The sequence below is a fragment of the Macrosteles quadrilineatus genome, unplaced genomic scaffold, assembly GCF_028750875.1.
Source record: "Macrosteles quadrilineatus isolate MER2022 unplaced genomic scaffold, UCM_ALF_1.0 Scaffold_3__2_contigs__length_128488019, whole genome shotgun sequence".
Classification (NCBI taxonomy): Eukaryota; Metazoa; Arthropoda; class Insecta; order Hemiptera; family Cicadellidae; genus Macrosteles; species Macrosteles quadrilineatus.
Window position 1 is genome coordinate 48,766,651 of NW_026542596.1, and position 12,248 is coordinate 48,778,898.

At 35.9% G+C, this 12,248-nt stretch overlaps 1 protein-coding gene across 1 annotated transcript in view; it reads right to left on the reverse strand.

Moving 5' to 3' along the window:
* The window catches only part of LOC128990195 (nucleolar protein 11-like), a 55,457-nt gene that overhangs the window by 11,979 nt on the left and 31,230 nt on the right, over positions 1-12,248 (reverse strand). Inside the window, exons 5-9 of the mRNA XM_054412483.1 lie at positions 8,390-8,557; positions 7,336-7,660; positions 6,779-6,905; positions 5,187-5,416; positions 2,725-2,779 (exon numbers count right to left, since the gene is read on the reverse strand). Coding sequence (XP_054268458.1) covers positions 2,725-2,779; positions 5,187-5,416; positions 6,779-6,905; positions 7,336-7,660; positions 8,390-8,557 — 905 coding nt within the window. The remainder of the gene's footprint in view (positions 1-2,724; positions 2,780-5,186; positions 5,417-6,778; positions 6,906-7,335; positions 7,661-8,389; positions 8,558-12,248) is intronic.

The following is a 12,248-nucleotide window of genomic DNA, read 5'->3' on the forward strand; positions in this document are numbered from 1 at the left end:
TGGTATAGTTTATTTCGATTGTAAAAGCAATATAAAGGAAACTCAACTATAAAATCAGGAAAATCCGTCAAGTCATTGATTAAGAGAATCGTGAAATAAAATTACTCTATCACGTTTAATATAAGAATATTATATCTTCTCCTATTATTTACTAGTGGGGCTTAGGTTTACAATCTAAAAAATGTTATTTACATCTAAAAACCGTGTTAAAACATGTTACATTAATTATTGCTCAAAAATTCAAACAATTTTTGAATTAGCCAACTAGCTTTTACTAGTAGGCCTAAAATGCTTTGGTTTAAGCTATTAGGCCTAGATTTACAGCTATTCTATAAATTGATATGAAACGTAGCCTATGTCATATTTTTACACGTAAGTTGGACGATTCAACGACGAACCTTTAATTTTTAATCTATGAAAGTTACGATGGTTAATGACTGTATTCGTCAATGGTTTTGGTTTATTACGACATCACGATTAAATTAGTTTTCCGTGTTTGAGAACTTGCGTGTATTTTAGCTTAACATCATAGAGGTTTAATTGGTAATACTGGATGTTCAATTTTTTTCATATTCTATTATTTTCCTATAATACTGGCATTTATATTTTAAGCTCGAAATCATAAACATTTAATAATTTATGTTAATTAACCGGTTGTACAGTCAAATAAAAAAATCACTTTTTAAAGATTTTTTAAATTGCTTTTTAATTACTTTGGGCTAGGTACCTGTTAAAAGTGGAATTGATAACAAAAAACAATAACATTTATTGACACTGACATTTTGAAATACTGCAGTGTACGATTATTTCATCGTACAAGGTTGGCAACGCTCTGTGCAGTGGGCGCGGCCGAGTTAGCGACTTCCAGAGTTAGCGAAATCCGCTGCAGGACAAAATCCGCAGGAGTTAGAGGGTTCCGGAGTTAGCCAATTCCTGGCTGAGACGGTTAGCCAGTTCCATAGTTAGCCAGTTCCGACACACGACCGAGTTAGCGAGTTCCTGAGTTATCCAATTCCTACGTCTCAGTATACTAGCAAATTAAAATTTACAGGACAAAGGGAAAACATCAGTTGTGACTATTGAGCAAAGGTTACACTAAAGAGGACTAAAATCTATATAGGGGAAAATCAACTATCAACTCAGTAAATTAAAATGATGTGTCGTGGATTGCCAGGTTAAATTTTAATCATCATAATAAATTAAAATTCCAGTGAAACTTAAAATAATTAAGTTCAAAATTAGTTGTAAATAAGACAAGAGTTTCTTTTATATTTTACAATCGAAATCAACTATATTGAACAGGGCCCTATATGAGTGATTTTTTACTATCAACTCAGTAAATTAAAATGATGTGTCGTGGATTGCCAGGTTAAATTTTAATCATCATAATAAATTGAAATTCCAGTGAAACTTAAAATAATTAAGTTCAAAATTAGTTGTAAATAAGACAAGAGTTTCTTTTATATTTTACAATCGAAATCAACTATATTGAACAGGGCTCGGTTCCCTGGTGCTAAGAGATTATTTGTTAACTATTTTGTTCACTCTGCTCAATAGGCGGAACTGAGACCGCACCTAGTTTATGATAACAGCTAATCTTATATATTAAAAAACGTTTGCAAAACTTATGACATCTAGCCTGACCATACAACTGGACTGAATTACCTGCGGGTTGTACCAAAAGAAAGGTTATCGGTCCTATACAGTATGTGCAGGTTTTATTTGTGTTTTGAAAATATTCATTTTAATTGGGTAAAATTTAAACTTTTCTTATGGAGATTTAACATGAGGCCAAATTGTTAAGCTTACAACAGCCACCCTGACTATACTACTGGACCGATTTACACACGGATTATACCAAAAGAAAGGTTATCGGTCCTATATGCGCAGGTTTTATTAGTATTTGAGAACCCTAGAACGGCCAAACGACTTTTTTAATCGTTTGGTTACGGTAAGCTGGTGGCCAAACAACATTTTTAGTAGTTTTCCACAGTCTATTTTTTCCATCATATACTTAGAACTGATAATATGCAGGACTCACAAAACAGATTATACCATTGGAAGGACAAATAAATGAGCAACAATTTCCATACATAGTAAACACATTTACATCAACCATTTTTTTTAGATTTTTTGGGAATTTCCATTTACCTGGCTGGATTTCTACTAAAATATTCCCTGAAAACTGTCAGATTTATTTCTTATTTAAATAACATTAATTTTAATGAGTACATAGATTTGCTGCAACAAGGAAGGTATTGAGGTGTGTTTTTTAATTACAAAGTTGATAGCTTAACTGCCAGTCTTCTTTCTTCTCCCTTCTGATGAAGTCCCTAACTGGGACGAAATATTAAGTTTCCTCTGTTGTGTTGTGTATTACCTGCGCTAATCTGGACTCTTGTCTACCATGTAAGCTAGCTGATCCCTGTCCTTGTACATAACTATCTTTGAGTTGACTCATTTAAGTTATCAGACATTATGACTGTTATTCGTTTTGAAATAACGCCTGTTACCTGTAATACATTGCAATTGCTCGAACTCGAGCGACAGGTGAACTATTATTATTTAATATGTGAGTCGCAAGGTGTAGGTGGGTCGCTAGACTGAAAAGTCCGGGAACTACTGTCCTAGACCACTGGGCAACGAGTCTTGTAACATGTTCTTTCAGACATATACTTATCAACATAATAGTAGATAGCTCTACTTGATCAAAGAAATACTTACTTGATCATCCACAACAGCTTTGAGTTCTGTCAGCACTTCAATAACAGCTTTGTCTCTAAAACACAAAAAAAAATGTTCTCTTCTGTATCAATAAAACAAAACAATTATATTTTGTTCCACCTCTTCACATCCTAGCTGTGTCTCGGAACCGTCTTATACATTACTTCAGGGCTAGACCTAGAGCGTTTAGCATTATCAAATGGAAATCCACTGGTGGGATTTGAGCCCGGAACCTTGGGGACAAAGTCCTGCGCTTTACCACCACAACAGCTCACTCCCCAAACGTTGACCACTATTTGATATAAATTATTAAAGCTGGGTTTTCGTTTTCCTAGGCGCGGAAGCGGAGAGAGGAACCCAGAGAGCGGACTTCTCTTGCCTTAGGTAATTTTATCTTACTATTTTCCTAGAAGCGGAGCGGAACGCCATGTTAATTGCTTTTCCGCTCTCCGCACACCGCTTTCCGCCCTCCTCTTCCACGTCTAGGAAAATCCGGCTTAACGCTTTGTTTTGGCTAGAGATAAACTAAAAATGCATTATACTAAGCTAAGTCAGTATAAACTATCTGATTTCAAGCCACATATTATTAACAGGGACCTATTCTCTGGGTTTATTATTGTGTTCAAGAGTCGTAAATATTTGAAATTAGGGGTCTGCGGTACAGAAAATTTAAGGTCGGTACGGTTCGGTACGGTACAATATTTTGTACCTCGGTTCTCGGTACAAAATCGGTACGGTACGCGGCTACCCGTATTTTTGCTGTTTTCTTCTCAGATCTGTATCTGAACCATTACCCGATTTTTAATTTTAATACATTGACATTACTATGAAAATGGATAGTATCCTACATTCATGGTTTTCTAACAACAATTACTGTACCACACATTATTAAAACCTTTTACTCCTACAAGGATTGTGTCAAGAAAAATCACAGTTAAGATAAAGGCTTTATCTATTTACTTATTTATTTATTTATTTACTATCTATTTATTTTTACCTATTTTACTCTGAGATACTTTGAATAGCATGATAAAAATTATTTCCAACCAATACAATGTCAAGTTGTATTTTAAACTTTTAAAAACATATAAAAGCATTCAGTACAAAAACAGTGTAGTTGACAGCTATTTACATTCAACAGATGACAATGAAAAACTGGGTGTTATGATGAAGTAATGGCAAAGAGCATATTTTTTATCAGCTTGAAAACTAATTATAAGATGGATACATCTCTTGCAAAGTTGTTTTCTCAAACTAAAATTTGGATTACCACAGAGTAATATTATTGTCTTTTCATGTACAAAGTTAACATCCACACATATCAATCATTAGTTCATTATCTTAGACTCAACCCAATATACTTAGTATATTTTAAAGATCTTCCAAAGAGTCAAAAGACCCAGGCCTAGACCTAATTATTTAGGATGGCCTATATAAATTGAGTAGGTTACAATGAGGGTAGCAAAATCACTATCATAATTCTAGTTCATAAGATTTAGATTGCATAAAGTACCTTCAACTCAATAAAAAATATAGGAAACAAAACACATTTAAACCTTAACAGCCACATCCAACAATATAAGATAAGATACAGAACATGCAATGACATAATTTAAGACGAGTAGGCTTGCATAATAGGAAAAAAATTAAGCAAACAACAACAACAACAACAACAGCAGCAACAGCAACAGCAACAGCAGCAGCAGCAGCAGCAGCAGCAGCAGCATCAGCAGCAGCAGCAACCACTACCACTACCACTACCACTACCACTACTACTACTACTACTTTTTATTGCATCATCACCCTAGTAATAAATTATGAAGATCATAAACAAACATCTGATAAGACTTTTATGTGCTCAGAACCAACTACGTTGATTATGATAAGTAGTTTATTATTATAATAGGCTGTACCGAACCGAATTTGTACCGCGTAAAATGCTGTACCGAACCGATGACGGTAATTAAGCTTGTACTGTACCGGACCGACTTTTTCGGTGCACCGCAGACCCCTATGAAATGATAACCAGCTTTTCATGTTCAATAAGGTAATTAATTTTCTTCTTCCAACCAATCAATAAACAACATTTGACATAAAGTTTAATCGATTTAAAAATTGCATCATATATCAAGTTAGCGCTCTTCGTCAGAAATTTATTTACTTCCAAGTTTCTTGTTACAGTGATTGGTTGTTCTTTTATATTTTCATTTTGTAAAGTAACTGACATGGGCTGTAACTTGTAAGTTAACACTTCAATTTCCAATGTTTATTGACATTTTAATTTTTACTAATTTCAGGCTAGATTTTTTAAAAGGGTTGATCTGAATTTTCATACAGCATTAATCTCTTTGTTTACTATAACAAAAAATTAGTCTCTTTCTTTAAGCTTGTGTAGGCTACTTCTTATTTTCCCTATGGTTTGTAAAATACCGATTTTGGAATAGCAAGGTTCTAGACCGTACCTGGACAGCAGATACTGTTGGTAGTGAGCGTCCAGCAGCAGTGTGGCCCACTCTATCAGTCGAGGCTCCCCCGGTGTGTCCAGCAATGTGTCAGTTAGTTCCCGCAGCAGCTGCAGTACGTAGCCAAGGCCCAGGCGGGACCGCAGCAACCGGAGTGTGGGCAGGTCCGGGGTCACAGGCACCAGCAGCACTCTCCGCAGCAACTCTCTGTAGCCTTCCTTTTCTATGTCCTGTGTATTAAATTTTCGTTTATAATGTATACGCCAGAGGGATTTTGTTGGTTTGTTAAGAAATCGACCTTAACCCTGGTTACAGAGTCTCAATTGTCCGACTTCAACTGACCGAGTTAGAATAAGCTTAATGGTCGGAGAACAAAGTAAATAATTAAAAACCAGTTGTAAAGATGTTGTATGTACAAGGTCCCCATTTGCTCCACTAACATTGGAGGGGTAGGACAGTGATATGCAAGTATAAGAAGGTGATTAACTGACAAACTGGGTTATGCTACCCAGCACAGAAACAATAAGAAGTACTGTTCAGTCGCAGGAGTAAAGCCTGGCAGATAGGAGTTCTCAACATACTTGCGACAGTGTAGTCATATCCCAAGGAAATATCACATGATTTCTTGGTACTCGATCTAATAAGTAAGATGGAGTGATCAAAGGTCACTTTCCTGTACTAATATCAACATGGTGTGAGAAAACAATCATTTACTAGGCCTTTTGAAATTATTTAATAGGCAAAAAAAATGTGGTTTCAATTCATCTCATAAGTACTTTATTTACTAAATAAATAAATGACAATGAATACATAATTTCATTGATGACATGATGACTAGTACATATCAGATACTTGGCTTAGCATGGTTCACAACAGCTCAGTGTTAGGTTCTTAAGCTGAGCACAGACATTGCAGACCAGCAGCTTGCACTACCTTAAGTCACCACTGGCTTGGCTACGTATCTTACCATAGCCAGTACTTTACTGCTGTATTTCGAAACGTGTGAACTTAACTTACCAGTTTTTCAATACGTAAATAAAATTATGAAAATAACTTTACCTACGACTGTTTTTTAATCTGGCCTTTTTCAATCCAGGTTTCCATTGTTCATCTGCCGACTTCCACCAGAACCTAGCACATTCTTTCCTTAGGTAAACTAAACGATTTGCTAACCATAAGTTAAAAAGATTTTGCAAATGTCAGATAGTTCTAGTGAAATAGACAACATAGAAGTAAGGGCTCAAACGGTTTATAAAAATCTGTTACCACCTAAAACAAAGAAACTTTACGAGAAAATTCACCAACCATCGAATGGACATAAAAAAATTAAGTTGGATTAATCAATGAAAATGTGTTTTTTACCAACGTAAAACGTGTGAGATTAGTCTTTGCGACACTCATTAAAGTCTTACATTTCCACTTTATGTTGTAAAGACTATTATTAAATAATTTTTGCGTAAACTACTATTAAGTGAATTAAACAATTTGATACTGATGTGTGAAGTAGTCCACAAGACTAGTTATAGTTAGTTGCTGTCTAAATAACCAACATATAGCGAAACAAAAATTATATTTATTCCCATTACATTTACCTTGAGACAGAACATGATAACAGACAGGATGCAGGACTCTGGAATATCGTTGAGGCTCTTCACTAAACTGGTCAATCCTTCAACATCGCAGGCATCTAAAGTTGGTAAAAACAGACTTTGACTGATCCTGTAACGGAAACAATCATATCAGTTATTTACGTATTCTTTGTAAAGAGCTCTAGGCCAGAAAATTATTAATTGCAGTGTGCAGCAATCTGTTAGGCCTACATATTTTATTGTGTGTCATCAGGTGGCAAATCTGTTGTGTAGCCGTATTGACTGTGGACTATGACTGTATAATTTTTTCTTGAGAAAGCCAACCATCCAGATGGGGTTCATTCCCAATTGATCTGGGTGGTTGGATATCTATTGTATTTAAAATCAGTCAAAAGTTATTAATATGCATCAGGCTATCCATCCTATTAAACCCAACCTCAGAAACTTGCACACGAAGATTGCCGAACATGGCAAAGAGCCTTATAAAATTTGAAAAGGCGGATCAATGAATATGCTAAATTATCGAGGGTCAGATTAGCGAGGTGTAGTTTACAACTCACATTCTCTGTGACATCCCCTCTTCCATGTACATCTGCAGTAGTTTTTGCAGATGCTGTGTCGACACCTGGTGTTCCTCGTCGTCCTCGGCCTGATCGCCCCACTCCTGCATTGTGGTGGGAGGAGCGTCACCTTCCTGTGAACCCACCAGTGCTGCCAACCTCTGTTTGCCCAGCTGATACGGCACCACCGCCAAGTACTGTCCGGCAGCGAGCAACACCGCACTGCTGCCAACCTCCCAGAGCCTCGCAGGCGTCGTGTACAGCTTGAAGTACTGCTTGCACTGCGTAACACACAGTTGTGTGTTGAAGATGAATAGAAGTGCTCCTGAATAAAATCGGATAGAAATGTCAGTTACACAATGAAACGGATACTAGCATTTACTTTTGGATAAATAAAGTAGACCCCTCAGCTATACAGACCCAGACCATCTGGGGGGAGTCGTCGCCCAGAATTAATCATGTGCGTACGCGAGTTGTGGCCACAGCGACGACAATACCGATCGGTCCTTATATGTAAAAATTATGTGTTCGTGTTCGTGTTCGTGATATGTGTTTTGTGTTAATGTTCAAGACGAAGCGATAGCGGATCACCTGATGATGTCACTGTGTTGACGAAACGCGTCGTATGACCACACCATTTTGGAACGTTAGAAGGTAACAGTATATTATTATTAATAACTGACGTTCCAGTAGTAGGAATGAATTCTAATATACAGACCAGCTGTAGCCTATTTTCTATTTAGATAGGACATAAATAAATGAGCCACTCACAGATTGTAGCGTAGTATTGTATTGTTGGAATTTTAATTCCCCCCTTAGTTTCTGTAACTGTGATAGTTTATGGGACAAAAAGATGCTATAGTTCAGCATGTGTGTTCTTTCTTTTATTCTTTTTATTCTTTTTTTTTTTTTGCATGGTTTTGCAAGTAAAAATAACAGGCAACTGTAGGGGAGATATTCTGCAAAAATTAGGATTTCATCCAAGTATTTCTCAATCTTACTGCCAAACTTCTTATGTGTAGCCTAATAATAGTTTTAAAACATATAAACATACCCTCCTCACTAGCATCAGCTCCATACACGGCTACATGGGTGGGACTGAGTGGCAAGATTGCGGCTGGGTGACGATGACTGATGAATGCCAGTGTTGCCAATGACCTGCCAGGAAACTGCTCCGGCTCTCGGGTTGGCAACTCTACACTGAACAGTTGACCATCTGACCCTGTACAACAAACTCTCATCAACACAAAACTTACAGATCAAACCCAGGGGATATGAGTCCATCACAAAGTCTCCGAGGATAGGTTAGCATATGTTTATTCAACAGCCTCCACACTTGGAGTAGTTATTGGCTATTGGATACTGAAGTAGACATCCCTTCAACATACACCAGCTGTGGCCAATTTATATTCAAGTATAACATAATATAATCTGCTTCTGCCGAAATTCAGGTTTTCTTCCTTTATTTATGATAGTTTAATATTTGGCTTTTTATAGAATTACTAGTGTACCTGTTGCTCAAATTCGAGCAATTGCTAAGTATTACAGGTGTTTTGTTTTTAAAAGGAATAACAGTAAAAATGTCTGATGACTTTAAAAGATTTGACTCAGAGGTTATGGAAATACTCAAGATGTACATAACAGATCAATATAATCAACATTTCTTGTAAATATCTTATCATTTTTCAAAAGCTGGTCTTGTTTTTTAGTGTTTTCTACAAATAGCCTTACTCATAGTCGCATTAGGTTGTCCATAATAACTATTGTAAATTTAAAAAAATTTATTATTTCTATTTCTTCTACTTGGTGGTATTATATGACTTTCCTATGTTTCCATAGTTTGCAAATTGACTCTTTCAATGATTACTAAGAAATACAGCATAGTGTTATTTCAGTTTTCTTTTTAGTATATCAATTTCTCCAGGCTCTCTCGCTTTTTTCCATTGTAATATTTACACCAACCCAAATTAAAATAGTAAATATTTCATTTCAACCAAGTCAGTAAATGTTTGTAGCAAACTGTTAAATTAGCAAACGTATTGACTGTTTACAATTAAGATTAGGGGTCTGCGGTGCACCGAAAAAGTCGGTACGGTACAGGCTTAATTACCGGCATCGGTTCGGTACAACCTATTATAATAATAAATTACTTTCAGTTTACTATGGTAGTCAACGGCAGTTGGTTGGGAGCACATAAAAGTCTTATCAGATGTTTGTTTACAATCTTCATAATTTATTACTAGGGTCATGATACAATAAAAAACCCATTAGCAGTACCAAATCCATTAACATTTTATCACAACAATAATTGTTGTATTCAAGTACTTCCAAGAACTGAGTTTTATCACTTTTATTTCTTTTATGACTTTCCCCAATTCTATTTTATCATAAAAATAATAGTTTTATGATGACTGTTAAATGTTATCTCTAACTCAGTCAGTATTTTTGTGAATATTCAATTTGCCGTTGGCAATTGCCTACTGCCATAAAACTGTTTATGGTTACATATTAAACTTGTAACTAGTCTAGAATCTTATTTTATAAGTTAAAATATTTGTTATGGATATTTTATCTTCTTATTGAGAAACCACAAGCATAGACGTTGTTGTTTGCATAATTTTTTTATCGTTATGCAAGCCTACTCGGTCTCAAATTATGTCATTGCATGTTCTGTATCTTGTCTTATATTGTTAGATATGGCTGTTTAAGGCTTAAATTAGTGATGTGGCGAGTTGAGTTGACTCGAGTCAAGACCCGAGTTGAGTCAACTAGAGTCATCTCATTCAACAACTCGAGTTATTACGAACTCGTACGGAGATTGCCGAAGCTACACCAACTCGTAACGTAACGAGTCCGACTCGCAAAACTTAAACGCTATTGCTATTGGCTCACAGCCTCAAAGCAAGTCAAGAAACCAAACTCATACGGAGAAAGCCGAACCTTTACGAACTCGGGACGTAACGAGTTGACTTGAGTTGACTCGCTTTCGGCCAATAGCGTCACAGCTTTACGAGTCGACTCGCATAGATTCAACCCTATTGCCCGAGTGCGAGTCTGGCGGGATCTGTGTCAGTTCAAATTGTATAATAGAACTCATACGGAGAATGCCGAACTTACACAAACTCGGAACGTCTCGAGTAGAGTCGACTCAACTCGTAAAGCTGATACGCTATTGGCCGCTACCGAGTCGGCCGACTCTCAAAACTATAACCCTATTGGTCGACTCCGAGTCATTGCTGACTCCCATGATGCATTGGTTACAGGTCGAGTTTCGAGTTGAGTCTGACTCGACTCTTAACTCGAGTTCACGGCAGTTGGCGAGTCGAGTCACTCGAGTCAGGAAAGTACCCGACTCGTCACATCACTAGCTTAAATGTTTATTTAGTTTCCTGTATTTTTATTGTGTTGAAGGTACTTTATGCAATCTAAATCTTATGAACTAGATAGTGATTTTGCTACCCTCATTAACCTAATCAATTTATATATAGGCCCTCCTAAATAATTAGGTCTAGGCCTGGGTATTTTGATTCTTTGGAAGAGCTTTAAAATATACTAAGAAATTGGATTGAACCTGAGATAAACTAATGATTGATATGATTGATATTGTGTTTGTTAACTTTGTAAATGAAAAGACATTAATCTTACTCTGTGATAATCCAAATTTTAGTTTCAGAAAAAAACTTTGCAAGAGTTGTATCCATCTTATAACTAGTTTTGAAGCTGATAAAAAAAGATGCTCTTTGCCATTACTTCATCATAACCTCCTGTTTTTCATTGTTGTCTGCTGTGAACAGCTAAAAATATAAAATACCCCCGCCGCAGCAAACCTGCAGACTAAGCGAATTTCCATTTGCCTGATCGGATTTCTCCATAAGAATAACATGGGAATTTTAAATTGACCGATTTTTGGAATTTTCTCCGTAACCATTAGGTGCATAATAACGCTTCAATATACTAAATAATTTGTTTTTTTTAAGCTCTACAAAATGGTTTGAAAAGAAATTGCTAAATTTTAAGGTTTTAGGTTCAAAAATGGGAAAAACCAATTTTTACCCCATAAAACCCCCCATAAACCCCTGTTCCCATAGTCTGATCATGCTGGTTCGCGAACTCGTTCGAATAAACGTAGTTTTACACGTTTGTACCAAATTTCATCAAAATCGGATGATTTTTGCTCGAGTTATCGCGCTAACGGACACATATATAAATATATATATATATATATGAATTTGAACGGATGGTTTTTTTGGCCTCTAGGGACTTCAAAACGAAAAAGTAAATCGGTCCCGGGTCCAGGTCTTACCATGAGTACTACGGTAATAGCTTATTCCCTTATGGGAAATTCGCTAAAAACACTTGAACCATTGAATATGAGTCATGACATTCGCCCGGTGGAATTAGTCATGGCTCATTTATAATACATGCAATATTTTAATATATTATTTTCATAAAATAGTATAAAACGGTTATTAAAAAACCCTAAAATAACCGTTGATAAAATACAAGGGAAAAAGGTTTAAAAACTCCTCTTGAGGTTTTTTTTACCTAACTAAGCTTATTAAGATATCGTTGTTATATCCATAGAATTTACTAAATTTGACCGAAGTTTGTGAAATTCAGCATCAACTATTTAAAATAACCACAATATTTAAGTGGTTTAAGATTGTTTTATTCTCATAGTTTGACGCAAAGATAAAATAAAAATTCGGTCAAATTATGTTATAGAATCTCAACAATGTAGTTCAAACCATCAGGATTCATGAATGTTTAGGTAAAAAAACGTATACGGACAGAAAGAGGCTAAACAAAACGCATCATGACATATTTCCAAATAAACATTTTGATTATATTCGCCCAAAGCATCTCTACTTGAACTATGTCCCTAACTTTTTTAAACGCCTAGTATAATATAA